Source organism: Prionailurus bengalensis, chromosome X (genome assembly GCF_016509475.1).
Source record: "Prionailurus bengalensis isolate Pbe53 chromosome X, Fcat_Pben_1.1_paternal_pri, whole genome shotgun sequence".
NCBI lineage: Eukaryota > Metazoa > Chordata > Mammalia > Carnivora > Felidae > Prionailurus > Prionailurus bengalensis.
The window spans coordinates 3,540,578-3,567,651 of NC_057361.1; the positions used below are offsets into that span (position 1 = coordinate 3,540,578).

Genomic DNA, 27,074 nt, shown 5'->3' on the forward strand with positions numbered 1-27,074 from the left:
TCATCTCTGACCACTGGGCTGTATCAGTTCTGGAACACAGGGCTGTAAAACGGCTCTACCCCTCTCCCTGTCCCCACCACCTCGGAGAAGGATGGTAATTCATTTCTCACGTTGCTTTAGCTTTGCACGGAACAGCTTTCACGGCGCCCAGGGCCCCCTGATCGTGACCGTCATGGCTACTTCTGAACATTCTCAATAGTTGGGGACAGTTGGGAACCAGCAGCCTCTCCAGCACTTGAGAAGTTGTTGGAAATGTGGGGACTCCAGCCTACACATCCCCAGCTGAATGCTCACCACTCTTAGCAGGTGAGGTTAAGGCGCTGTGTCTATACTCCCACTGGCACTGGGTACCATCTCCAAAGCCTGCTGCGATTCTGTCCTTTCACTTCACACACCATCCCTGGCACACGGCCTGTGAGGACGGAGATGGCCGGTAAACGTTTGCTGAGTGAGCACATGAGTGAATGAGTGCACGAATGAATGCATACACTCTTACCATTTTTCCAGTTAGAATGTGCAAGAATGTACATACACAAGGTGGAAAAAAAATAGTGACTCTCCCTGGAGCTAAAATTTGCTAAAGATTCGGTTTTAAACATTTTTTCAATTTCGAATCCATGAACACGGCATTTCCATGAAATACATATTACATATACATATATGTATGAGAGCATTATATATTCACACATATATACATGTAATATACACCTATATGCAATATATATGTATATAAATACATAAAAATGTATTGCAGATTATATAATACATGGTATATATTTTATGTTTTATGTATTTATATAAATACATGCTATATATTTTGTTATGTATTTATATAAATACATGCTATATATTTTGTTATGTATTTATATAAATACATGCTATATATTTTGTTTTATTTATATATTAAATATAAATATAACATATGTTGTATATAATATATAAATGAATGTGTCATACTGTGAATATTAATAACATTTATATTTTCCTTTATATAATTATAAGATAAATACTATAATTATATTACAAATAAAATATATGATGTAAATTCTGTATATACAATATTTCTATAATATATCAACTTAATATGCAATATATTATAAAATGTATTTTTATATTATACAGTCTGCATATATTATATATGCTATATTATATATTATGTATAGTTTATATCATATAAGCATATAATATGTAGTTATAATAAAATATAATAGGAAGTATACTACTAAATTATTATTATGTAACATATTACATATATATTTATCTCCCGTTTGCCTCATACTAGCAAATGACCCCAATCAATATGTAAAAACCTTCAGTGCTCTACTGCAGCAAACAGTCACAGGATTTGCTGGGTTTCTTTATCTGACCAGCGGCTAATGCACGAGGACACGTGTGCACCTGCATTAGAAATTCCTGCTGTCTTCCTTACTGGTGGAGTTGGGGCTCTGAAGCACACTACCTTCGTTTGAACCCAACCTGTGCTGCCTGGCGGCCACAAGTTCCCAACTCTCAACCCCTTCCACTTTAAAGGAGGGGTATTACAGGTGCCTGTGCCTGGGGGCTCTCCTGAATGTTAATTAAAAGGATAAGAAACAGCCAGATGCACTGGTGAGGAGTTGGCCAATTTGCTCTCCACGGGCCCGGGAGGCATGTTCTGCCTCTTGAGTTTTACTCACAATTTCTTGCTGTCACCCGAAGATTTACTCAAACAAGGCTGTTTGGATGCGGGAGGGCATTATTATGTCAAACTCAATGCCAAACCCAGCACCATAAGAACGGGCAGTGATAACAGTAATAAATCCAAGTGCTCCAATTCAGGAACCTTCAGGAAACATCATCATCACCGTCTGGGGCTTCCTTCTCCAACGTCAGGCAGAACTCCCCCCGTGGGTCGCCCAAGAATCATGCACTGGGAGAAACTGTGCGAAGCTGACCCGTTACAGGTTGAGTGTGTCCATTTGTGTCTGATGTACCGCGTAGCTTTTAAAATGAAAACAGCAGTCAAAGGGGTAGGAAAAGGAAATAACATAGGCCACCTACAAAAAAAGGATGGACGCGTAATTATTTGCACAAAGCATTAGAAAATACTGTGATATTTTATTATTAAAAATGCTGCTGAAAAGTTTATACATATGTGTCCAGCCATATATATCTTCTATCATTACTTAAGGCAAAATCAAAAACAAAATTTCAAAATAATAACCCAAGAAACCATTAAACCCTGCGTGCCTGTGAAGGTCAAGGATAAAAGCCTAGGAAAGTTTTTTTTTTTTAACTTATTTTCTTTTTCTCATTTTTTTTTCTCATTTTTCTCTTTTTTATAGATAGCAAGTATATTTTATTCTCATAGAACTCTATGAAGATTCTATAACTTCTTTCCATGTAGAAATAAGATATCATTTAAGGTGTATTAAATTTCTTTTGATCATATCCTCTGTAAAAGCTATTCACTTAACAAGAACTCTTTTTTTTTTCCTTATCCAAATGTCACAAGCCTGATACATTACTGTGCATATTGCTAGCAGAAGACAATTGGAAATACTAAACAAATATTGGAATTCACATTACAAACATACCAGACCCACACTGATGCCAAGCATCACCTCTCGGGTAGTTGTATGGAGAGTCTATTTGCCGTACCCCGCTGGGGGTAATACATAGCTTGCAGAAATGACCTGACAATACCTTTAGAAAAGGATGAACTGGGGACAAAACTTGTACCCGTGACACGTCTAGCTGCAGGAAAGGATTGTTGGTTGGCCATGTGCAAAGTGGGGATTATAATAGTTCACGTATGTATATACAGAGACCCACTCTCAAATCTTAACCCAGATGGACGCCAGAATTTATCGTGGGACTTCTATGCACCTGTAAGAACTGTCTTTTGCTAAAGGGCGTTTTCGAAGACGTTGGTATCGATCGTTACTGTTTTAGTGTAGGGGTTCAGTACTCGAGCGTTGTGCCAAGGGGCAAGGACGCTGGACTTATCTTGTGGAGCATCCCCAACGTAGCAATGACTTGTAAGCCTCGCTTTCTGAAATAACCATAGTCAAGCCCAGAGACAGGATTTTCAAACATCTTTGGCTGCTACTTCCTGATGTTGCAATGACTCTTGAAAGACAAACTATAAAGTAACCATTGTTCTTTTCCCTTCCACCGTAGGAAACTCAAAATATTCCTTCAGATAAAATTAAAAGGACAATGGGAATGTGAGGAGGTGTTGGGGGCAAATGTCCAGTCCCCAGCTTGCCAATTTTAAGTGGGGCGAATAATTTCCGTAACTTATCTTGACAGCGAAGGCGACCCTAACTTTGCAGAAAAACCCATGCAGGGGGCTTTTCGCGTTCTGTCCTTTCACGTGGGTTTGTTTTCTCCCCGTACGATTCATTGACCAGTGACTGATACACAAGTCTCACAGTACTTTAGACAAGCATATGTGTTATCCCATAAACGATGTAAAGAATAAAAAAAAAAATCTTGCTTCCTGATAAATAAGGGACTTACTGCTTAAAGAAAAAACAGGAAACACACATGCCCTCCTTCAATCTGATTAGCTAAGCTGAGCAGGTAGCCCGGCACCCACAGCCCTTTCTGCAGCTGCTGGGGAACACTGAGCCGTATTTACCCGGCGGGGCATGGCCCCACCCCCACTAAAGGCAAGCTTTCTTTCCTTTTTGGCAGGACCCCTGGGGGTGGGCAGCAGGTCTCCCTAAACATATTCAAAGAACCACAACCACAGACCAAGACTTGTATTTTGTTTTTTGTTCCTGCAGTGTCTCTGTGTGTGTGTGTTTCTAATTCAGCAAGCTTTACATAAACTCCACGCTGGGGATGGGGGATCCATCTAGGTGGTGCAACTCCATGGAGGCTAACACACACAAAAATAAAAGTTTGCTAACACAACGGTCGGTCTCCTAACAATGCTGTCGCATGCATCCCAGAAAGGGGGGTGAAGAGCCCCACCACACAGACAGTCTGGGTCCGCTGTGTGACACCACATCGTCCTACAAATGAAATGCGTTAGAAAACCCCATGTGTTTGCTTACCACGAGGAATTAAGAACATCCTCCTGTGTCCTGGAGGAAACAGAGGTGAATGACTAATGTATATATATATATTTATATACATACAGACCACAATGGAAAGCACAATCTTGCTAAAAGGTCTTTCAAACTGAAAACACCAATAAAAGCTTTTTTTGTTGGTTGTTTTTTTTTCCTTTCTCTGTGTGTCTTTTTGTTGAAACTCACAGCTATATACATTTGTTTTTTCTTTTTTTTTTTTTACAAAGTTTCTTAAATATAGTTCAGGCTGGCGAAACACCTCTTTGCACAGAACTATACATATGTTACTGCATAGTCGGCTCTTGTAATAATAAAATTCTACTTCTCCTTCTGTCTGGATGATAGCTCCATGCACTGGGTAAAATCCCACAGACTCGTCCTTCCCTTAAGTAGAGCCATCCGTCGTATGGCACATATTGTATTTTTCAACTGTTAATTAAAAAAAATTTTTTTTCTTAAGTGTCCCTGGCTGAGTCCCCAAAGTGTCAGCTTCTATTGTTAACACGGGAAGCATCCAGGTCCTGGAGACGGTGATGTCCTAGCCAAACTAAACGTTCTCTGGAGAGGTGGAGATGTTAAAGCAGTATTGTAACAGCAATGTATACTTTTTCACATTTCATAGGGTCAGAAGTAGATCTTGTCGTACTGGGAAATGCCAATGGGATGGGTCTACAGGGACACGATGGTGGCCCTGTTCTTTTTGTCTTATGTCAGTGGGATGACCCACACTCCTCGTGGGCACACGTTACTTCTCTCTTTCTCCCTCTCTCCAGTGGGAAGGAGCAGATGTAGCGGAAAGGAACAGCAAAGCTATACTCTAGTGGTCGAGTGTCCGTGGGGGAGATTGGTACTGTTTTGTCCTCCGCTGAAGGTGTTGAATGTGTGCAAAGGCTGCATGCCCGTCAGTGTGTTTGGGATCATGGTGATGGTATTTGGTGTCATGAGTGGGATGTCATCTGGAGACCTGCGCAGCGTCAGGGTGTAGTCTGGAGGACAGGTGAGCCTCAGCGTGTCGTGAGCCTGCAGGGACTCACACTCGTGGTCATGTTCCAGCTGCTTCATCTGCAGGGACATGATCTCTTCGTTCTGGATGTGAGCAATGTCGTTTGTGGTATTCCTCTGGGGACTAGGGCGCCTGTGCGTCTCATGGCGTCTCTTGTCCTTCTTGTAGTACAGAGCCGCAAATGCCAGAATGTTGAGGAAGAGCAGGGAGGCCCCCACGGCGATGGTGACGCTCAGTTCAGTGGAATAATCCCGTTTGGTTTCGATGAGGACGGTTGTGTCCTCGGGCCCTGTCTTATGAGGGTCCTTGGAGTGTTTGGGGTTGTTAGCGGGAGTGATGGCTGGGCGTTTGGTCGTGGGCCATATCTTGGCGGGAGACCGCCGGGTTCCATAGGGGAAGGAGGTCATGTCGGGAGGAGGGACCTTCGTGGTTGTTGACACGTACTGGAATATCTCATTCAGGTTGTGCAGGTGGGGAACCAGTTCCAGCCAGAAAGCCACCTTGGTAGCTCGGTAGTGATCCCTCACTCTGGGCTTCAGGCCAATATGTAGATAGAGCTGGTCTTTGGGGTTATACTTGGACCAGGCCACTTCCTCAAAGCGATTGGGTTTTGTATGAATGAACTTGGTGTCCTGAGGAACAGGCTGATTTGGGTCACTGGGGACAGAAGGAAGAGAAAAGAGGGAAAAAAAGGTCACACCCTTTGACATGTGACAAGTAAATCTTGCCATCAAACAAAACAGGGAATTAGGACCATTTAATTGAGCTCACCAAGACCTGTTTATGAACACCAAGTACTCAAATAGCAACGGACACACTGTGGTTTAACTCAACCATGGCTACCATTTTGTATTTTCCTTAAAGTCTTCTCTTCCTTTCATTTTAAAAATAATTCCTGGTGGCAGAGGTCTGGCATTTTCATAACATTTCTACTATTTTTTTAAATGCATCAAATGATCTTCAAAAATAAAAAAAAGTAAGAAAAAAATGGGTGTAGGAAATTTTTTCAGTATTTCAAGTTTAGCTACTCTTGAGCCATAAATCTCAACCAAGGCGTGTTGTCCACACAGGGACATTTGGCAATGTCTGGGGACATATTTGGTTGTCATGTGTGGACTGTACCGCCATGAATGAGTAGAGGGCACAAACATCAATAGTATTGAGGTTGAGAAATCTTGATTTAGAGGCAATTGTTCAAAAAGTAGGCATTTTGCACCAGGGTGGCTTCTGAGGTGGACAAACACATACTGAAGTTTTAAGAACTAAAATTGTGTTAAAAATCAAATAAAAATAGGACTTGCCATTGCAAAACGTGAAGACACGGTGAAATGAAGGCACCATGAGTTTGCTGTCGTCTTTTTGAAAGAGGAATAGTTGAATATTTGAAAACCTTTCCAAGACTGAGCCACGTAAATATCAAGTAACATTCCATTAATTCTAAGAACGGTGATAAGATCACAGCTTTACATATGGTGAAGCTAACATGTTTAGGAGAAGTAAAACACGGTGCAAGAAATTGAGAGTTTCTGTAGATGTTAAGTGTGCCGGGCCAACTCTGAACCCAAGAATTGTCTTGTTATTTACATAAATGGGCACAGGCAGAAAGGGAATCACCAAAATTAAAGGGAAATCCAGAAAACATGGTCCTTTAAACATCTTTGCCACCAATTCTTTTACTATCACAAAGAACCTCCCCAAAATATCATATTCTCATTTCTTCCATCTATTTTTACGGTTGGCAAAGTGAAGTGTAAAACATATTTCATCTTAATGTTTATTTGTTTTGAAAATTTTGAGGTCATGCACAGTAAAAGATCACCTAGTAGACAACACTGAACGTTCAGACGTCATGGACAAGCCAGAGCAAGTTGGGATGTGCACACACAGATCTGGCTCTTCTCACTTCTGTTTTCCATGGAACAACGTTACGTTCTGGCAGCATGGACAAAGCTGCCTCTAGCCACTGCCTATATGCTCACATGCCAGAACACTGGCCAGAAGTCCTACCTGAGAGTCCCAAGTCCACACACATGACCGTGCATTGTGCAGGATGCAAACGATACCCTGGCCAACTGGTGCATGCAGCCTTTGCTAAAAGAAGGACATTTGCCCTCAGTCTGAGGCTGTCAAAATCATCTCCAGGCATTAAGCTCTGAGGCTCTCCCTCATTACAGCTGTGAAATCTTGCGCAAATTTCTGAAGCCTCTCTGGGCCTAATCATCCTCATCTACAGAATGGGTGACGATACTGGGGTTAGAAGTAATTGATGGAGGCTCAATAATCATAACAAAATTTTTGGAAAATAGTTACAGCCTAGTAAATATTATCCCCTTCGGCCAATATACAAAGTAGAATGCCTAAAAATTGCTTAGGGAGGGAGAGAGGACTGTAAAGTAATATACTGTCATACCCACAGCATGTACAGGGTACCATATCCTGCATATAGTATATGCCATATAAAAGTATACTGTTTACCACCGTATATATGGTACGCTATACATTGTAAATAATATACATCATAGCATGTATATTACATGGTACATAGTACACATCACAGTATATTATATTACATATTGTATGTATTGAATACTACAGTATATACAGTATAGTATATACTTCATATAGCATATATTCTATACCACAGGATTTATGGTATATACTATATGTTATATCCAGTATATGCTTCATAAAAGTATAATGTAGAATATATACTCTGTGAAAGTATACTATATATCATAGTATATACTGCATAATGTACACTATATATATGGATATCTATATCACTAGATATATAGCTATATATAGATACATACAATTATATGTAAATATAACTATATACACGGCATACAGAAAAAGAAATTTTACTACTTAACTGAGTGCACACTCACTTTTATTTTACTCATGGGATCAAGAAAAAAGAATACAAATTTGTAGATCCTAATGCATGAGTTTTCTTTTTTATCTGTCCATTTATAAACATTAACATATTTAAAACCTTTTTATCTGATTTTTAAAAATACTTGCATGTTTCAGAAACATGTTGGATTCAATATAGCACCTCATGTTTCTTTTATTTGAGTCTTCTGAAATAAATTTTTGAAAAAATTCCTATTTAATTGGAATGTGCCATGGAAACTTTTGTCACCGATTTTTATTTTCTAAAAGCAAGGAAAGGTGGTAAGGATTCCTACTATTTTTCCATTGATCTGATTTCACTGAATTGGGTCTATTAGCTGTGTGGACCTTTTATTAAGCAGAGGGCATCTAGGAAAAAGAGTATTCTGTTCATGTTGGATATTGGACTCTTTTTTGATGAAATTCGGTGTGCATTTGAAAGGTAAAGAAACACATTTATTTTGTTCTCAAAGAATAGAGCAGAGGATTTTGAAAATCCAGATAAGTAAGCTTTAGCCTGATACAATCTATCTATTAAAGTTCTTGGAGGTGCACGGTCAGAAGCCTTAAACCAAGATAAACTCACAGAGCTTATGAAAGTCCATCATTTTCCCTTGTCAAACACTCCAAAGACAGCAAGACCTCTAAGTGGGATAGCAGTGTCTGTTTAGACTTGACTTCCGCATATGGCACGTTTTAATTTCCATGAGTAAAATTAAAGATCGTGATGATTAAGGATAAAAGCAATGGACGTATCTTCCCTCCCTGGTGAAAACCTCAATGCTACCTGCATCCACATTTCCCAGCACCTGAGACACACATTTTCACCTGTGACAATTTATTTGAGACATCATCTTGGCGGAGGATAGTCAAGTGCATTTCTAAGCCCTTGTGATCCATGTTATTTGCTAGAGATAGGTAATATGATTCCTGTAGAAACACCAGTAAACTCTCTGATGGGCTCCTTTTGATGACACAAGATCCTCCTCACATCTAGCATAACGTAGTACCTGGTATTTGTTACCAGATGTCTAAGAAGAAGGCTACCACGTGCACCTACACAACAGGTCAAGATGTTCATTCACTCTGCTTCCAATGCTTTTTGGCCATAAAGGTCATTTTAAGACCAGACATGGGCTGCAGTTCTCTCTAAGCCACGCACCCTAAGGGCCTCTTGAGTTTTCGCAAAGGTTGAAAATAAATTCATCACAGGATACCAACAACGTCAACAGTCAAGATAGCATCTCCTTAGACCTACACCGAGAGCCTTGGTCCTGAGACCAAGTCAAAAAATTGAAATCTGTGTTGGTTGCATTTGCCGTGCCAGAATTATCTTTGCATTATCTGAACTCCAATGGCATTTAAGTAAGGCCCTCGATGGACAATGCATCATCTGGTTCCTTAAAATGCTGATTGTTGCAATATGTCCTACAGAGACCAACTTTTCTTTGGTGTCCCCACAAAAGAGTTCAGACTGAATCGGTGTTTGATCCACAAGCACCTGGATGCTATGGACCAGTCAGGGCTCGCATTCCCAAAGAGATTTTCTATGGCACAGGTTGTAATTCTTTCTAAGCCTTTGGAAACCTTGGGATTAGTTTTCATTTTTCCTTGACATTGCTTTTCATTTAGCAAAACTTTCCACATCAGCTTTATTTTTAGGCTAGTACTTATTGTTTTGGCCTATGTTGTTCTTTTCCAGCACTGTTTCGGTTGAGTCTTCTTTTTTTATTTTTAACATTTATTTTTGAGAGAAAGAGAGTGTGAGCAGGGGAGGGGCAGAGAGAGAGAAAGAGAGAGAGAGAGAGAGAGAGAGAGAGGCAAGGGAGGGGCAGAGAGAGAGGGACATACAGAATCGGAAGCAGGCTCCAGGCTCTGAGCTGTCAGCACAGAGCCCGATGTGGGGCTCAAACCCAGGAACTGTGAGATCATGACCTGAGCCGACTGGCACCCTGGCAGCACCTTGGCTGAGTCTTTTAAGCTGGATCATGGAACCTTCCTTCCTTCCCTCCCTACCCGCCTTCCCCCTTCCGTGTCTTCTATACGCATATTCCCAACATTTACTTCTCTGTGATCCACAACAACAAAATGTTGGCATATCATGTATTTACATTTAAAGACAGACATAAGGTCACACCTGTGAGCTGTGGGTTTTACGAAAAGCAGCACCAGGGTATACGCCTTGCCTAACATCCGAACAGTAAGGAACAGCAGCGTGTTGTCTGTAAGGTACAGAAGACTGGAAACAGCAGCCAGTGATAATGGCAAAGCATGTCCTGATGCCATGGACTCCTCTCTCCGTAGACAAGGGCTGTGACAAATGGCTGGGGGGATGTTCTTATAATCTAGGTGTCCTGTCCCTCTAGTGCTGGTGGGGAGCAGTTGATGGTCTCTGTGTCACGGTCTGAGAATGTGTTCTGAAGAACAGAGTTAACCAGCATGCTCACACTGTGGTGTCAGACATGGTTTATCCTACGTTGTTCCATTACTGGCACCATTTTGGCTCACCTTCCCTGGGACCACCGAAGCAGCCCCCGCCGGGGACAAGGAAATACGCCCCTGCAGAGAGCCTACTGCACCACTACCCTAATTAAATAAATGAATAGCAACCACCTCTCACGGCTTTGCCAAGTATTGACAAATACCGAAATCACTAGACTGCCCACCCGTTCCATCCTCTGTCTCCTTGTTCAACTGGCCGCCATGGAAATATTATCCCACACATACTGACGCTGGAAGACTCCACTTTGCATTTCACATTAGAGGAAGTTCTGAGTGACTCTCTTTAAGGATGATTTGAGTCATTTCAATGACCTTTCCAAACGAATGAAGAAAACTGACTGCATTAATATCCCTAAGTATCAGTTCAGCCGTGGCCCACAGGCACTGCGGAAGTAAAAATAGCTCCTATTTGGATCCAGTCCAGGTTCTTGAGCCTGACATCCACAGCTCTCCATTGTGTCTTTCCCGTTTGCTCAGGGAGAGCTTGACTCTCTCTGAAGTTCTAGACTCCACTTAGATGACACCTGTTCCCCCAAAGCGGACGTCCTCCCCCTTCCGAACCCTTTTCCCATCTGTTCTGGCTGCTTTGACACCTTCATGAACACATACCATGAATGGTCACACGAATGCCTTTGGCCGTGATTAAGCCCAGGCTATTTAACAGTTCCGTCACTACGTTCCCCACACGAGGGTGTGAACCACAGGCGCCGGGCACAGAGATCTTAGGAGCCAAGCTATGACATGAAAAGAAGCACTCAATAGCAGAATGCTGTGGTATTTTTAATCCTGGCTCAGCCTTTGATAGGTCTTGGTGAAAATATCCATTTCGCGCTAGGAGATCTTTCCCATCGCGTGACACTAATTAATTTCCTTTACCGTTCTTCTTTCTTTTTTAAACGCCAAGAGGGCATCAGCCCCAGAGCTCTTGGCAAGGCAAGAGGAGCTAACGAGAATTTAATGGCTTTGTTTGGAGTTTGCCATTTTTTTCATGGTTCAGTTACACTGGTGATGAATGATCACCATGTAAGAAAAATCATATAAAGTCCATTTTCAAAACACATAAGGGAAAGAAGTATGTGGTTTTAACTAAAGCAAGTAAGGATGTTTAGATATTACTTAAAGAGTGCTATGTTTGGATGAAAATGTAAGGAAAGCAGATGGCCATCATTTGGGAAATCTTTCTGCTTCAAGAGCATGACACTTGGTTAGGAAAGGCATCACGCACCTGAGTTCAATGACACAACTGGGCATCATCCTGCCTTTAAAAGGGGTGATGAGTTGAATTGTTCCCCCATCAAATTAATACCATATGCCAAAGCGCTAACCCCCAGGGCCTCAGAATGTGACTGTATTTGGAAACAGGGTCATTCCAGATGGAATCAGTGAAGATAAGACGGGGCAGGTTGGACTTCTAAACCAATATGACGGATGCCCTTAGAAGAAGACGGCCATCTGCAAACAGACACATAGGGAGGCCGCCACATCACACAGACACAGAAACCACAGTCACGTGGCTATAAACAGGCAATGCCACAGATAGCCTGCAAGGCAGCAGGAACTAGGAAGGAGCACAAAACTGTCCCCTAGAGATTGGAGAGGGAACTCGGCCCTGCCAACACCTGCATTTTGCATTTCTAGCATCCAGAACTGGGCAACGATAAATGTCTGTGGTTTGAAGCCACACCGTTTGTGGTACATGGTTACAGCACCCTAGGGATGTTATAATAACATCATAAACAAGGGTGACATAAAGATAGTTGTTGACTAGGGGACGCCTGGGGGGCTCAGTCGGTTGAGCATCTGACTTCGGCTCAGGTCATGATCTCACGGTTCATGGGTTCGAGCTCCGCATCGGGCTCTGTGCTGACGGCTTGGAGCCTGGAGCCTGCCTCGGATTGTGTGTCTCCCTCTGTCTCTCTGCCCCTCCCCCACTCGTGCTCTGTCTCTCTCTCTCTCTCTCTCAAAAACTACATAAACATTAAAAAAAATTCGTTGGCTTGATGTCAATCATCTCCTTGTTGAGGAAAGAACCCTTAGGTGACAGGCAAGCATCTGTCCCAAATATCTGTACATCCTCCCTCCCCTACTGCCTCCTATGCCCACCGTCGTTAGACCAAACATGTAAAATGTGACAGTTGGACGTGGGTATCCATACAATACACTTGCCACTCTATAAACACGCCATAGTTTTGCTAAGACCTCCAAAACTCTGAAGACAGCGTGCACACAGCAACATTTGGAATCGTTGTGAAAGAAGGAGCCCTGAGCATTGAGCCCTCAGCACCACGAACCCTGTCTCTAGAGCTGCCTCAGACTCAGGCACTGCGGGCTGCTGTCGTGTGGGCGCCTCTGTCCCACACCTGGAGTGCCACGGGAAGACGCACATTCCCGCGGAGAGGGAGAGAGTCTCCGATTTTAATTCAGGGCAAGAGGCTCAAGGTTAATGAGAGAAGCCCACCCAGGTAGAACAGAATGATACCTCATTAATTTCCACAATCACGTTGTTAGACAGGAGAAAAATGAAAAGTTGCTGTGACTTTGTAGCCATTTAAAATGCTGGGGAGTCGGGGCGCTTGGGCGGCTCAGTCGGTTAAGCATCCGACTTCGGCTCAGGCCATGATCTCGCGGCTCGTGAGATGGAGCCCCACGTCTGGCTCTGTGCTGACTGCTCAGAGCCTGCAGCCTGCTTCGGGTTCTGTGTCTCCCTCCCTGTCTCTGCTCTCCCTCACTCACTCTATCTCTGTCTCTCTCAAAAATAAATAAAAACATTAAAAAATATTTAAATGTCGGGGAGTCTTCTGATGCCTGGGTGGCTCAGGCGGTTAAGTGTCAAACTCTTGATTTTGGCTCAGGTCATGATCTCACAGTTCGTGGGATCGAGCCCTGGGATGACAGTGTGGAGCGTGCTTGGGATTCTCTCTTTCCCTCTCTGTGTACTCCTCACGCATCACACGCCCGCTTTCTCTCAAAATAAATAAACCTGAAAAAATAAAAACTTGGGGAGACTTTTCTATCCTTGTTTGCTTGGAAGCTGCTCAACAGCATATCGGTGGACCTGTTGTTATGTGTGCCTCTTGTGGGTTTTGTACTACATTTAGCTGAGGTCCTTTCCTGTGAGGTATGTATATACACATATATATGAAATATATATTTGTTTATGAAATAAATATGTATAAATGATATATAGATGAGTAAGTATTTGCCAATATGTGTATATACAGGATATAAATCTCATAACTGTAGAGAAACATACATACGTGTGTGTTCATATATAGTATAAACACACATGGATCGTATTTCTTAGATGTATTATGAGACTGAATTTGTTCTCGTGGCTACGCAATAAACACAAATTGCCACGTGGTACACGTGTTTTGATAACCCTACTATTTACCAAAGGACACAGGGTCCTATTTGATAACCCTACTATTTACCAAAGGACACAAATTCTGGGATTGGCTTCCAAAGGTAGTGCCGTTTACCCCTGAACCCTGGAGTGGCAGGTAGAAACAGACTTTTAAGTATGCAATGAGCACTCTTAGTAAAAATCTGGTTGGCAGAAAACAATTTAAGGAGGAGGAAAAAGCGAGGCCCCCCACCGTTACCGTGTGTGAATGTATCTTGCACTCCGTTCGTCATGGCAGAACCAGACAATCTAGGAGAAGAGCAAGAAAAACCTGCTGTGGGGAAGCACGTACCCGGTTTTGGCAAAATTGGTCCAGTAGGTCATGACCACTGCGCTGAGCATGACGTCGTTCTTGGAGAAGTTACAACTGAAGAGTTCAGTAGGGCCAATCATGGGGATCCCAAAGACGTAGGGGACTTCGTCACCATGGGCTGAGTCCGCCCAGCTGGGCTTCATTTCACTCTGGCAGTGGTGGTAGAAGGCATAGAAGTAAGTCGGGGAGCCGTACTGAGCATGCAGGTCGGCCGTGGCCACCGCGGGGGCCACCCACTGGTGATCCGTGAAGAGAGCCACCAGGGTCTTTCGCCGCGTCTCGGGGTTTTCCTTGTCTGCCCAGTCCGTGTACATGAACTTGATGGTCTCCCGCAAAGTGTCTTTCCCCTCTGGGTAGCCGTAAAGGTTGTCCACAAAGTTGGACACGGAGAAGTCAAAGTCGTTGGGCGTCACACCATCTTCGTTGTCCACGATGCCGTCGACAAACTTCAAGCCTTCCCCCTGGTTGACACCAAGCATGATGTCGTAATTGAGGAACTCCCCCTGCTCCATCAGGATCTGAGGGTCGTCTGGGATGACGTCCCCGTCGATGACGGGGCCAAAGGAAATGTGGTACGTGGCCGGGGTGATGGTCTGCTGAATGAGCTCCTTGTAGTTCTTATTCCGAAGGCATTCCACCATGTCCGTGGTGTCCAGCATGTTGCAGCCGACTTTATCTGCCAATATCCGCGTGTACTTGGCTGGCTGGTAGTTCACTGCCCAGCTGGACAGTGCGGTCCCGCTCTGGATGATCGCCTTCTGGAACAGACCTGCAGGTGCAACGTTGTACACATGCAAATGAAAACCCGAAAGACAGAAAAGCAGCTTTTACTTAGCAAAGAAGGCTCTGATTGTCTCTTGGGCATGTGAATTTCTGGATACAGTGGCATTCAGCGCTTTCAGGATTTTTTTGCTCATTTCCATCTCCTTCTCTCCTCCTCCCCTTCCCGCTGGACATTTGTTTTATGGGATGTTATTACACACACACACACACACACGCGCGCGCGCACACACACACACACACACACGGTTTAAGAAAATGGTAAAAAAACCTTTTAGCTCCAGTGGTAAAAAAAAAAAACGTGCAATCTGTTTATCACTCCACAATTTAGGGTAGTCTTGCCATTGGCATCCCCAGATGCTGTTATAAATAAACCCACCCAGGGTAATCACCTACCTCCCATTCCTTAAAAATATGCTTTGAGCCAAGAAGATGTTAAAGACCATTTTGCCTCACTGGCAAATCCAGGTACCACTTCAACATGCAGAAAGAAAAAATCCACTAAAATCAATTTCAGGGTAAAAATTCAGAGATGTATTTCTGTTTCCACCCTCAATATATTGGATGTATTAAGCTTTCACAACTAAAATATTAATTAAGCTAGCTATTCCTAAAGGAATCCTCACTTGATTGCCCAAGTAAAATGTATTTTTCAAAAAAAATCACTGGTCTCAAAATTGCATCCATTCGAATCCCAGACTTTCCTCTAATGTATTCTGCCACATGTTCAAAATGTCTGTTTCATGAGAAATAAAAAAAAGGGCAATTTGATGAGTAAAATTCTGTGTGGCTTACAATATTCTCTCAGTTCTGTCTAGTGCATGAATGTTGGGAAGTAAAAAAAGATTTTTTTTAAACCCTGTATTTTTCACTACTACAGGACAAGAGCTGATGGGGTATAAAATGATAGCATTCTGTTTCTTATCTCTTCCTGCCATTTTCTTGAATTCCAGCATGATGTAGCTCTCATGCCTCAGGAGACGCTGGCAGAGTAATTCAGCTGGGAGCCCAAAAGTTCGTGCCCTGTAGAGTTTTAAGGTCATGAAAGCAATCAAGTGAGGAAACATGATTGCAATCAGGAAGATGTGATTCTAAAGACTGGAAGATTGCCCAAAGATGACACACAAGAGAAGACGTTAAGTTGATCTGGTTTTGCTCAATGCATCATCAAAGTCATTTGGGGGCCATTCTCCCAGAGTTTATAATGCTCTCAGACATGTACAACTACTGACGTTTGTGTTTGGCTCTAAAGATTAATGTGTTGAAGCCTCTTAAAGAAATGATGTCAATATGTGATCGATTGAAGATTTTCACAAGTTAAAATAATCAGGATTAGAAAAATTTTGCTAGATGTTTTTTTTTTTTTTATCCTGTTACAACTATTGGCCATGACTGACGTAGCTATGTGTGTGTGTGTGTGTTACAGAATATAATTTGTGATAAAACTTGAATAATTGGATAAATAAAAATACCACTTATACTTCATACTATAAAATTCAAGTTTGGTTAGCATTTTACTGTCATTCCTACTTGGCTATCTACCTCCCCCTCAACGTTGTTTTGTACAACTGTGTCCAGTAGATGCATAGCTTTCACACTGTGTTTCCCAGACCACTGTACGTCTTCAGCACAATTCTTAAATATTTTAATTATTGTTCCTTTGAGTAAATGCATGTGTTCCTTACAACTTTCTTGTCTTTTTAATCTTGGAGCTTCTCACTTGATTCTTTGCTATGAAAGAACGTCTTCAAGAAAACATCATTTTCTATGCATCTGTTGATTGCTTTTTTTGGGACTACATCGCTAGAAGTATAATTCTAAGGCCAACTATCTAGTTATTTTCATAGTGCTCATTACATTGCTGGGTTGTTTTGAAAAGCTGCTGTGTAGAGACGCGACCCATGCCCAGCACTGCCACGGAGCTTGATCACTTCCGACATGCTGATTTAAGTAATTAATGCTCTTCCTCCAATTAGATTTGGTTTCCTGTGTTTGATTACTAAGGAAGCTGGTCCTGACTACTTGCTAACTTGAGAACTGGGATTATATCAGTTGAAAAGTGGGAAAGTCTAAATATTTTCTGGAATGCCATAGGTATTGATATTGCCAACAACCCCTCTAATTATCCATTGTTTCATTTTTGTAAAAATGAAGTGTTAATATAAATGTGAGCCCATAATGTGACCTCTCCTTAGACATTATGAAATAATCTATAGCCCTGTCACCTTTGATTTGACTGATGGTTGCTTATGGCTCTTGGACTGAGCATCCTAATAACAGGTGCATTTTGAATCTCCTTACTAAGCCGCAAATCTACTGGTCACATCAGTGTCTGTTGCTAGTTAAAATTTCTACTCGAGCTGAACATTTGTATTTCCTAAGAGCTACAGAATACCTTGAGGAAATCTGAACTTCAACACTGGAAGCCGAAAGTGGAGAAGCAGTTGGTAGGTAAAATACCAAATAGGAGAGACAATCAGGGCTTTCCTGATAGTTGTTCTGTGCGCGGATATCCATGAATCCCGCACAGCCAGTCTATTCTGCACAGAAGGTCACGGCTACCCTCTGCTCTGGCACAGTTTTTAATAGCTAAGGAAGAATGGTGGGAATAGGTTTGAATCAGGGTCTGGGAAGTTGGGTTTCTTCCCTGCCTCCATCACTTGCTGTGTGACCCTAGGCAGGTTATGCAACCTCTTTGAGCCTCAATTTCCTTTTTGATAAATGAGGGCTTTGGGGTAGATACACTTCAAGGTCCTCTTCAGTTTTTTTGATTCTATTTTATTAAAATTCTATGTATTTATTAGTCTTTAAAATATTTTGACCTTTTCATTCCTTTTGCAAAACTCTTTTGCAAAACAAGTAACTCCTTTAAGGTTTCAAGTGCTTTTGATGAAAATGGTTCAAATAAAAATGGTGCAATTCTTCAACCAACCAATGACATGGAAGGAAATATAACATGACCCTGATAATTTAGATCATCACCGAGAATATTTATTTGCATTTTCCTGGGTTGTTTGTTTATTGTTTTTTTTAATGTTTATTTATTTTTGGGAGAGAGAGACAGAGCACAAGCGGGGAAGGGGCAGAGAGAGAGGGAGACATAGAATCCAAAGCAGGCTCCAGGCTCTAAGCTGTCAGCACAGAGCCCAACATGGGGCTCAAACCCATGAACCGTGAGATCATGACCTGATCCAAAGTCGGATGCTAACTGACTGAGCCACCCAGGTACCTCTGTTATGTTTTTGTTTTTGAGGGGGGAGCCAGGAAGTTATTATGAATGCATCTAATTCCAGTTCACTTCTCTCTTAAACCCCTCCTCTCAAATTGCTTGGAACATCGGTCATCAGTGGACACGAGGGAGCCACCCCAAGTTAGTGTGGGTGACCCAACTGACTTTTAAAACCACACGACCACGAGCTGCGTTGCTTATGGAATGTAAAGATGTGCATCCGTCTTCCACATGACTGTTTCTCTTCTGTATTACCTCTCCCAAGTTGAAATGAGAAGGCCTTAAAATTTAAAGGTGACCGAATAAAATCAGGAAGGCAAAAGCAAAGTGTTGGTCTTCCTATAAGAGTCATTATGTTCCAATTGTTGTAACCAGCACTGAATTGTCATTTAAATGGTTAAAATACAAACAAAGCTGAGCTAAAAGAAAACAATGTGAGGGGCTCCTGGGAGGCTCAGTCGGTTAAGCATCCAACTCTTGGTTTCAGCTCAGGTCATGATCTCATGGTTCTTGGGTTCAAGTCCCACAGTGAGTTCTACGCTGACAACGCGGAGACTCCTTGGGATCCTCTCTCTTCTTTTCTCTCTGCCCCTCCATCACTCATGCCTTTGCATGCTCTCTCTCTCTCTCTAAATAAAAAAAACTTAAAAATTTTTTTTAAAGAAAGCAATGTGAGCTCACGTCATCTGGGGACTTTCTGCAGAGGATTCGAGAGAGACTTATGGTGACACCACCAGCAGGCATCTTGGATATGAACTCTACATGTGTTCACCAGTCAGCCCTGGGAGTCGTGCACCAACACGGGGATGCCCTTGTTACCTTCTGAATAGTGCGACAAGGTCAACAGACTGACGCAAGACGCCCCCGCGCCTGAGCCGAAGATGGTCACTCGCTTGGGATCCCCGCCGAAGGCCCCGACATTCTCCTCAATCCACCGAAGTGCCTGGATCTGGTCCAGGAGCCCATAGTTGCCTTTGGCCGCCTGGTCACCGGTACTTAAAAACCCTACAAGAGAACACAGGATATTTTGGGTTGTTGATGATAACAAAGCACATAAACATCTCCGGTATTTGGAAATAAATCTCATGGGGGCGCCTGGGTGGCTCAGTCGGTTCAGCGTCTGACTCTTGGTTTTGGCTTAGGACATGATCTCTCGATTTGTGGGTTCAAGCCCCACATGTCAGGCTCCATGTGCTGATGGTGTGGAGCCTGCTTGGGATTGTCTCTCTCACTGTCTCTGTCTCTGCCCTTGTCCCTCCTGGCTCGCACACATACCGTCTCTCAAAATAAATAAATAAACACTTAAAAATAAAGAAAATATATCTCATGGTTTACCCTGTTCATTCTTTGGTTGTCTTCCTATAAATGAGAAGCACCAGTGGAAAGCATTTTTCATGGCAGGAAGGATTTTATTATGTAAATAATCGTGATGATGGTTATTGCTTCTGTTTCTATTGGTTCTGTTTCTGATGATAAAATGCCTCCTCTGTGAGTCTGTACAGGGCTAACATATCAGGCACAATCAATCTCAAATATTTATAATATATGATAATACCAGAGACCGTAAATTTTACTAGATTCAAGTTATCATTTGTCTACTCATGTTGGTTGTAAAATGAGAAAGTCCTCCTTGAAAAAATTTTTCAGGGAAAGACAAGTGTGTGTGTTGGGCTGGGGCATCTGTGTGTTGGGGTGTGTGTGTGTGTGTGTGTGTGTGTGTACAGAAAAGCATTACAGGTTGTCAGCTTTTCCCCATTGAATTCCTTATTGATATTTTCATTCTTTTTAATGCTTAAGTTTCAAACTAAATGACAGATCCTGGGACTCCATTCTTACTTAGCGCCCACCCCTTATAGACAACATATTAGAGTCGCACACAGAAACATGAAACTCTGTAATCTAAGCCGAATTACGGTGCATGTTCAAGTCACTGCAACTGCCCCTGAAATAGCACGAGCTGGTATGTCTTATTTTAAAAAGAAGGATGATTCTATAAATTGAGGAACCAAATTTCACCAAAGGCATCACATTCCTAATTCGCCCTTAGAGGCTGCAAAGAAGGCAACCCAAAGCTTTTCCTGTAGCAACGTGGTCAGATGGATCCCAGACTCGTCTGTCTCTCTCTCGTGGCAAAAACGATCGTGACCTCGAAACAAGCCTTCCCTCTGATGTCTGAAGCCGTTTTCCGGACAGACGGGTCCTCTCCTTCTCAAATTCGAAACTACCACTGTTCGTTCCAGCTTCTGCCAAGGTTAACGTACCGCAGACGTGTTGGTCTACCTTTGTATCCACTCCTGTCTTGCCTAGGCCTTCTGACAAAACAACACCAGATGCTAAAAAGGTGTTTTGTTTGCTTCTTAGTCATTTTACTTTCTTATGTGCCCTTGCCCCCAAACACCCCCTTCCATCCCACCTCCTTTTTTCCAGCCATTTCAGTAAGTGCTTATTCCGTTCCTACAGCCACCTGCTGCAGTGTTTGGGTGAAGACAGACTGACTGAGGCCCTGAAGTCACATGAAGCAAAACCTGGTTCTGAAAATGCACTAAGTGCACTCACGATCTCCTGTATCTGCAGAGATGCATGGCCAGGGCATCTCGAAGATTCAGGCCTCTCCAGCATTCTCAGGGGTGGAGCTGAGATGAGCTTGTCATTAGTGGGAACGTTCCGACGTTACCAACCCCTCCCTTATTTAATTAGCAATTACTAATTAGCGTTTTCATGCCAACGAGTGTTCCCTGGCTCTGGCATTCATCGTGCAACCTTTTGCACAGTTTCTCATAAAATGCATCGCGCCCTGCTTGGGAGCAAAGGCCCTTTCATGCAGCTTTATGTATGAAACGGGCTCATAATGGTAGTTTGGGTGCCGTTTAATAACCATAAGACAAGCCTCTCTTTCCCCATTAAGGAAAGCGGTGATTCATTCCTAAAGGCTCCAGTAATTTTCTGGCAGAACCCCTCTGTCTTCAACACATCCTTCCTCCACTCCCTCTCCCCCTCTGTGAGCTCTCCCAGAATGACCTATTTGCTTATTTTGTTTCCGCGGGGCACCAGTGAGGATTTGCAACATACGGTGAATCGCTAGCCTTTATGGAACTGAAGCCCCTCCCCAGCAAAACATGACTGTTGTAACCTCTCCAATGGCAGGCTAATTAATATTCTATACCCTGGCAAATCTTAGCTTTTCTAACAGCCTCCTATTGAAAGGTTTGATCTTTGCGATTCTGAATTCCTTCCAAAAGTCCTGAGGGAAACAGCTCTCCGTGCATGCCTGAAGTTTAGCAAATGAACGTGGGTTTTTTTGAAGTTGGTGTTTCCATAGTTGCTGCCATGGAATCTTCATTCACTGCATCATCCAGGGATTTTTTTCCACCGTCTCTTTTAATTTAAACAATCAACAAGGCAGAGTTTTTATTGCAGGTGCAGAATGAAGGCAAGCAATTTTATTTTACCCTGCAAGAATATATTCCTTTCCTATTCTGATTGTGGAAATAGAGTGCTTGATATAATGCAGAAACAAGATGTGTATCAGTTTCCTATCATGCAATTCTATGAACGTGGGAGTAGATAATCCGTTTGGAAACGGCCATGCACATCACCAAAGCCGAGTGCTGGTAGAGGCATCCTTAGAAGTCTGTCCCCTGGAGAAGCACATCTCTTTCCATATACGCTGTAGATGAATTAATAGAAGCAACCCCTTGGCTGGCTAAAACCAGAGATTTTAAACAAATGGCTTCTTTCACTGATAAGCACTCTTGGCTCCAAATCCGTTAAGCATTTCAGCTGATGAAACATTTGGCTTTTGAGATTTACTGTCTCTGAAATGAAGGTTGTAAATCAGTCAGCCCCCCAGCCCCCCTCCCCCTGCCCCAACCCCCCGCCGACAACAGAACAATGAGAGAGAGACAGAAAGCACATACTTGAACTCAGACCTACTGTGACAAGATGGGGACCAAGTTTCATTCAAAGCGCTGGAAGGAACCAAACAATATACATACTCACAAGAGATAAGCTCAGGTGTCCAGGGGTTATTTTAAAATATGGTCCATGAGAGGGGTGCCTGGGTGGCTCAGTCGGTTAAGCGTAGGACTTCTGCTCAAGTCGCGATCTCACAGGGGTTTGAGCCCTGCGTGGGGCTCTGTGCTGACAGCTCAGAGCCTGGAGCCTGCTTTGTATTCTGTGTCTCCCTGTCTCTCTGCCCCTCCCCCGCTCATGCTGGGTCTCTCTCTCTCTCTCTCTCTCTCTCTCAAAAATGATTAAACATTAAAAAAATTTTTTTTAATATGGCCCATGAGAAATGCCCGCAAGCCAGAAATCACATTTCCCGCCTTGCTCGTTGAGTGAAACGGACACGGAAGTCGGTCTTCATACTGTGGCTAGGATACACAGACTCAGGCTTTTGTGGTAGGACATCACGATCTAAAGGTGTCTCGCTCTTCTGAATTGCACCACAGGGCTTAGGAGAATGATTCCAGGTCGCGTGGCTTTGCACACAGGCAAGTCAGTGGTTGCAACGAAGCCCGATGGTGTCCAATGCGACGGCCCTTTTGTTCTTCTGGAATAGAACTTTAAAGCTACAGTTAATTTTCTTTTAGGACATAATTCATTATGTAAGTACAGGAGACCTTTTCTTGGGTGACCATTAACTAAAAGATAATTACCAAGAGAATACAGAATATTTTAGTGCATAATTTTATTGTGTGTATTCACTGTGATTGGTGGAAGTGGAGTCTCAACTGTACTTCTAAAAGAATTTGTGAAATACAGTGGAGACTATATATTATTAATAGTACCTATACACATATGTATATGTAGGTCATATATGTATATACATATTTGTATAATGTATATGTATACAGAATGTTTATGTATAAACACGTCATTGTGTGAGAACATACGTGTATATAAGTATGGGATAGATTAGATAGATAGATAGATAGATAGATATAGATGGGTGGGTGGATGGATGGATGGATGGATGGATAGAGAAACAGATACAGAGTAGCATGGGAATTGACAAATCATTAGCCATTATTAAATCATAATACCTCTATCTTATAAATTTAATAGAGCAAACGCAAAATGGAATGTTTACACAAAAATTCTTCAAAAAGAATAGATAGAATTCACTTTAGGTCACATCAAGGACCCTGGAAAGGAATCTATGATAAGAATAGAGCAGACGTATAAAAATGAAAATCAGCCACATAAATGCAAATGTCTATTCTCTGATGTTTATAGGAAATCATTCACTGAGTGCACTAATTACAATGTGAAACTGAAGTTTTCCTGCTGGAATCATTTACGATTTAACATAAGGGTATATACTTGCACAGGATGGATGGAAGGAAGGGGAGAAAAGGTATATATTCCAAATCTTTGAGCCTGATGGGGGACAACTAATTGAAATTTAATGTCTCTATTTGTAGTTTTTAGTTTACTTAACAATGACATGAGTCATAACCTTCTACTGCATTTAATTATCACACCAAAGTCACACAGGGTCAAAATCTATTTATAAATCTATTTATAAATAGAACAAAATTTATAAATCTATTTATAAATCAAAGACAATTAGGAACACACATGATTTCTGTAGCACAGGTTTCCAAACAAAGGGTCCATTAAGTTGTTAACGGGAATCCTTGCATTATTTCCATAAAGTATATTATATTTCCACACAGTATTTACACTGAGGCTGTGCAGGTTTTTCATACTACTTTAGTTGAAATTACATTAATTCACAAACTAAAACCAATTATATTCTGGAAACAAAGCACAAAATAAGAAACACAGTTTTGTTTAGTATATAAAACAGATCAATATATGAAGGTTAATAAGTTTCACAGTGATGAAATTTGTGGCAATGACCATGTTGGAACCAGATCCTTTGAGCCAACGTTAGATGAGTTTCCATTCAAGACCCCATGCTGGAACATTCCTCTAGATTTGTGGGACTTGCATTCACTTGGCCCTCAAATCTTTTTGCTTTTGTTTCTGAAACAGCTAATGTACCTCATCACTCTGCTGGGTCCACACCCCAGTGCCCAAGATAAGACTTCCAGCTCACCCCTCCATCCTGGCCGCTTCCAACCTATTCATTACCATTAGTCTAAACATAGTGCTCCCCAACTTGAAAAAATCGACAAAACCCATGAAGATGAAAACCTGAAACCCTCTGACACGGAAGTTCTATTTCTATGCTTTCTAGATATATATATATAAAAATCTTTATTTAAAGGTACAAAAGTTGCCAGCCACCCAAGGATCAATCTTTTTGATTGTGACTTTGAAAATGAGAGATGACAGCAATGTCAGTGCCCATGCATAAAAGATTTGTTGCGTAAATCATGTTGGCTGAACCATATAATGAGAGGTTCTTGATTTCTGTGGACACAGAAAAACATCTAAGATCTCTCAGGAGAAAACAGTGAGTTTCTGAATACCGTGTGATAAGATCTCTTTTTTATTAACACAATAAAGCAGGGTGTAAATTATACACTCTGGAAGGAAATCCAACATTTAAGTGTTTAGCTCTAGGAATGTGGATTGTTTACACTTAATCCTACATCTGGGTTTACATTTTTTTCCAATTTTTGCTTTCTTTAGCAATCACTCTCACACACTCCCACACACACCACACCACCCTAAAGCAAATATGTTTTATAGTCAAATCCCTTAGTGGGACTTCCAGAGCCCCTCCGTGAGGTATCATGTCTATACCGCTGACCATGTCCTACATATATTCTTCAGCAGACAGACCACGTTAGTTGTTTGTTGACTGCCTCCAGGAAACGCCTTGCATTTCTGTATGTCTTTGCCTTTTTACACGCAGCCTGCTGCATCCAGAATGCTCTTGACCAAGCTGCGGTCAGCTTGTAACCTGCCTGGTACACATTGCCCGGGTCTGCCTTGCTCCTAGAAACCTGGCCTCACTGCAAGGTGCACCATTTGCTCAGGGAGCACAACACCACCTGTAGACCAACCCCATCACCTCCGGCTGCAACCACTGAGGCAGGATTTCGCACCTCATTTTCCTTCCTTCCACCGAGGCAGGTCTCTTTTTAAAAGTTTCCTGATGGCCTCAAATCTCTCGGCTCGGCAACTTTCTTTCAGTGACTTCCTATCCTAGAACGTACTGCTGCTCTCTAGGAAGGATGTGTGCTTGTAGTTCAGCAGCAGGTTGGAATCTATGGTGATGCCTTGGGCATGCAAGTTTAAGATTCCAAAGCCCCACATGGCTCCAATGTGGAATCAAGAAGTCCCATAGCATTGCTTGGGGGAAATAACTGGGCAAGACCAGTAACATACAAAAGCACTGTGCCTGGTGTCCAGTGTGTATTTTTAAAAAACGGTCACCGAGTACTACGAGTTCCTTGATATCAGAAACACTGCTATTTATTTCTGTTTCACGTATGCGTAGCAAGTATGAAGAGATGCCCTTTGATTTAGGAAATGGATCCAGAGGAAAAACTGGTCACTGGTCTACTTAGATTCCGACTGTAAGATTCTGCAGGTGATAGATGAAGAAAACATGTGGCTTATGCCAGATTTTGCATGAACGTGATGCATATTTATTAATTGTTTACTAAATGTTCATTATGTGCTTAAAGTCTAAGGAGAAAAGCAAGGCAAGAAAAAACCCAAACAAAACAAAACACCCCACTACATAATCTACCTTTTCTCCATGTTGTGAATTAGGGAGATGCCATTCTACCAACATTTAGATATACCCAAAATGACCCAAGCAACATGCTAAAACCTGGGGTGGGGTGGGCGGAATACAGTATTTGAGTAGATTTCTACAGATACCTTGAAAACTTGTACAATTTTTTTTTTTGCATTTGCAAGCTTCTATTTGGTTTCTTTCTTTATTAAAAAAATTTTTTTCAACATTTTATGTATTTTTTAGAGACAGAGTGTGAGCAGGGGAGGCGCAGAGAGAGAAGAAGACACAGAATCTGAAGCAAGCTCTGGGCTCTGAGCTGTCAGCACGGAGCCTGATGCAGGGCTCAAACACACAAACCGCGAGATCATGACCTGAGCCAAAGTCGGACGCTCAACTAGCTGAGCCACCCAGGAGCCCCTTTCTTTCTTTCTTCTTTTTTTTTTAAATGTACTTATTTAAATTCAAGTTAGTTAATATACAGAGTAGTGCTGGTTTCTGGAGTAGAATTCAGTGATTCATCTCTTACATAGAACGCCCAGGGCTCATCCCAACAAGTGCCCTCCTTAGTACCCACCACACATTTAAAAACTGATTAGAACTGAAAGTTCTATTTTTGGCATCAAAGTGTATTTATAAAGCATACATAGGATGCACATTTTGTACATGGTAATCAGAGCCCTCTAAAGTGCATATAGAAGAAAAGCCAATTTACACAACAGTATTTTACAAATAGGAAACATAATTGCCATAATTTCTTCTAAAGTACAGTAATTCAAAATATGCTGCTCTGTTTCAACATGATTTTCTAGCCTCCATTGCACATAAGAATGCTAGTGGTGATGCTCACAGTGGTTCCTAGTACTTACCGTTAGATACTATCTGGGGGCAGACCAGAACTACTCTGGTCTGTTCTTGTTTTTCCATAACATAATCACAAGAACTAAATGAAATAAGGACAATGCATTCTCTCTCAACTCTGTCAAAACCTGACATTATCTCGTAGCTCACACTGCTTTTCTCCAGCAAATCTGGAACACAGATACGGAAGTTGTTTTAATTGTTTTAAGGTCTGTTTATTTTTGAGAGAGAGAGAGAGAGAGAGAGAGAGAGAGACAGAGAGAGAGAGAGAAAGAGAGAGTGTGAGCAGGTGAGGGGGAGAGAGAGAAGGAGACAGAATCTGAAGCAGGCTGCAGGCTCTGGGCTGTCAGCACAGAGC

General features: G+C 42.1%; 1 protein-coding gene across 3 annotated transcripts in view; it reads right to left on the reverse strand.

Moving 5' to 3' along the window:
- Positions 1-2,077: 2,077 nt before the first annotated feature.
- Positions 2,078-27,074, reverse strand: part of NLGN4X (neuroligin 4 X-linked) — a 318,112-nt gene continuing 293,115 nt past the window's right edge. For all 3 annotated transcript variants that reach the window (XM_043570689.1, XM_043570690.1, XM_043570691.1), the window contains 3 exons: positions 19,012-19,197; positions 14,163-14,952; positions 2,078-5,724 (listed from right to left, as the gene is read on the reverse strand). In XM_043570689.1, the coding sequence (XP_043426624.1) occupies positions 4,875-5,724; positions 14,163-14,952; positions 19,012-19,197 (1,826 nt within the window). In that variant the 3' untranslated portion in view covers positions 2,078-4,874. The remainder of the gene's footprint in view (positions 5,725-14,162; positions 14,953-19,011; positions 19,198-27,074) is intronic.